Source organism: Liolophura sinensis, chromosome 9, assembly GCF_032854445.1.
Source record: "Liolophura sinensis isolate JHLJ2023 chromosome 9, CUHK_Ljap_v2, whole genome shotgun sequence".
NCBI lineage: Eukaryota > Metazoa > Mollusca > Polyplacophora > Chitonida > Chitonidae > Liolophura > Liolophura sinensis.
In genome coordinates this window covers 23821707-23824203 of record NC_088303.1, presented here as the reverse complement: position 1 = coordinate 23824203, position 2497 = coordinate 23821707, and the positions used below count along the sequence as shown (strand labels likewise).

The following is a 2497-nucleotide window of genomic DNA, read 5'->3' as shown; positions in this document are numbered from 1 at the left end:
ATTAATTAATTCAGCTTTGTTGGCTAACTTTATGTTCACTTTAATAGCAAACGTTCAGGTTTTTTTTTAAATCACACAATAAGAAATGCGAAAAACAGTTCACGAATAAACCTAATTTAGCCTTCTGATATTTTGATACTTTCGGCTTGATTTCCACAGATGTCGCTGAGGTATGCAGTATATAAATTTTCTAGTACGTTTTTTCTGTTTTGTTTCTTAGAAAAATTTGACTGCATAATGCCACATTCAAGGATTTTCAGAATTAACGCAGTCAGTTTTACAGTGGAAGCAACCAGAGCGCCATGGTAAAACCACCGACCTTTGGCAAGTTACTGAAAAACTTCTCCAAGTCTGAGGCACATGCTTAAATCCCACATTGGCTGTAGACAAGTGATGTTCAAGAAACGTAAGCCTTTGTAAAATGCTCCACGAGTGTCATCGTTCGCTTCTGACTCCAAACCCCGATGAACAATGAGAGATAGGATATGAAAGACAGCAATGTAAAATCAATGATACGACAGACAAGCCTCAGGCAACGAGAACTGATATATGTTTATAGTAGTCAAATAAAGGAAACTCACCGATTTTGAAATAGCGCGATGTACATCAAGAATATGGGTGTTCAGATTTTCTTTCACAGTGGAAAAATGAATGATATTTTCCCCAGCGTCTGTATAATTTTGTATGCTCTAAGAAAATCCCTCGAAAAATGTCTTCGCTCTGTGTTTTGATGCAGTGTTAAATTATATATAGCAAAAACGAGGAAATGTTATCTGGCGGTTCACGCTCACGAGTCATGCGTGCGCCAATGCTATACATTCCATCCTAGCATGTGGGAATGTTTAACTAGCCTGTGGGTGCAATTAACTGTACGCTGTCTCAGCAAATTGTGCTTAGGCAGTAATTCATTTTAGCACAATAACATCGGCTCAATATTCACGTTATCCATTGTGATCTATATCTTTGTTCTCTTACAGAAATAAAAAGGTAGATTGTTAATCAGAAAAATCACCCAGGGCGTGCGCGTGCGCTTATCGCGCTTCTGATGAGGTCATAGGCAGCTCAATGCTTTACTGTTCATGGCACTGCTTTAATAGTGATGGATGTGACCAGATCACACCTTGCTCAGATACCTACAACCATGGAATAAAATCACACATGATAATTTTCTGAAATTGTGTGTCATTTCTCATATTTTCAGGACAAAAGGATAACGTCGTGACGTGAATGGCATCTAGGGCTTGCAGGAGCTGACTTGTGGACTGTAAAATGATGTCACCGGAAGATTATGTTGAATACCAAGTTGGTCACTACCTAATCTTGATAATCTCCCCTTTGCTTCTAGTTTGTGGGCTGATCGGAAATGTTTTATCATTTTGTATATTTTATCCAAAAGCTGTTAAATCCCGAACGCAATCGTCCTACACATTTCTGGCAGTGCTGGCCGTGTTCGACTCCCTGGCTTTGCTACTATCGTCTTTGAGGGGATTTCTTGCGCATGCGTTCCAGTTGGACATCGTCCTGGCATGTCACTGTGGAGTTTACCTTTTCTTCTCTTTTATTGCCACCGACATGTCAGTGTACGTTATTATCGCAATGACAGTGGATCGCTCAATCAGCGTCTTCTTGCCGTTCAAGGCCAAAACCTTGTGTACACGGAACAGGGCGCTGGTTTCTATGTCGGTGATATTTGTTATTCTCATTGCCGTGAACTGCTCAATCAGCTTTACCTATCACCGAACAGAACAAACCATAACTGTATCAAACATGACGACCTCTGTTTATACATGTGGCGCTCTTATGCGTTATTCTGAGTGGTTAAATTTCGTATGGCCTTGGATCGACATGACGGTGTTGTCCTTTCTGCCCTGCGTCGTACTTACAACTCTCAATTGCGCAATTCTCCTACGCATGCGCAGTCAGAACAAACGTGTTCACGTGATGGGACAGCCGTCAGACGGGAGACTGGCCTCGCAGAAACGCACGAATATACTTTTACTTTCGATATGTCTGGTTTTCTTCATAACAACAACGCCTTTGACAGTTTTGCATATCGTGGAGCCGTACTGGTCACTTGACACTCCACATCAACAGGCAATTCACACCATGGTAAGTGACATTGCGTCACAACTTCTCTTTTGGAACAATTGTCTAAATTTCATTCTTTACTGTCTAAGCGGCCGAGAGTTTCGCAACGATTTAAAGCGTATATTCTGCAGAGCATCTGAAAACTCCGTGTCTAGTGACGTCACAGCCATGAATTGATGCCACAACATCGAGAAAAATAGCACGTAATGAAAATTAGCAACTTGTATTTTTCTTAAAATAAAACGGCAAGAGTATATGATTTCGTTAAATGTGTGCTACCCATGTGCGTCATGTCTTACAGTACATTGCTCTTGTTCTTTCTACAACCTGAAGTGTGATTTAAAGACGTTGAATATATAGTATTGGCTTTCGCTTCCCACTTAATTCTCTGGTTGTCTTGTGTAATACT

At 40.6% G+C, this 2497-nt stretch overlaps 1 protein-coding gene across 1 annotated transcript; it reads left to right on the top strand.

Moving 5' to 3' along the window:
* The first annotated feature begins 1272 nt into the window (after nucleotides 1–1272).
* On the top strand, nucleotides 1273–2265 carry LOC135475722 (G-protein coupled receptor daf-37-like). The gene has a single exon (XM_064755655.1). The coding sequence runs from the start codon at nucleotides 1273–1275 to the stop codon at nucleotides 2263–2265; it is 993 nt and encodes a 330-aa protein (XP_064611725.1).
* The last annotated feature ends 232 nt before the right edge of the window (nucleotides 2266–2497 follow it).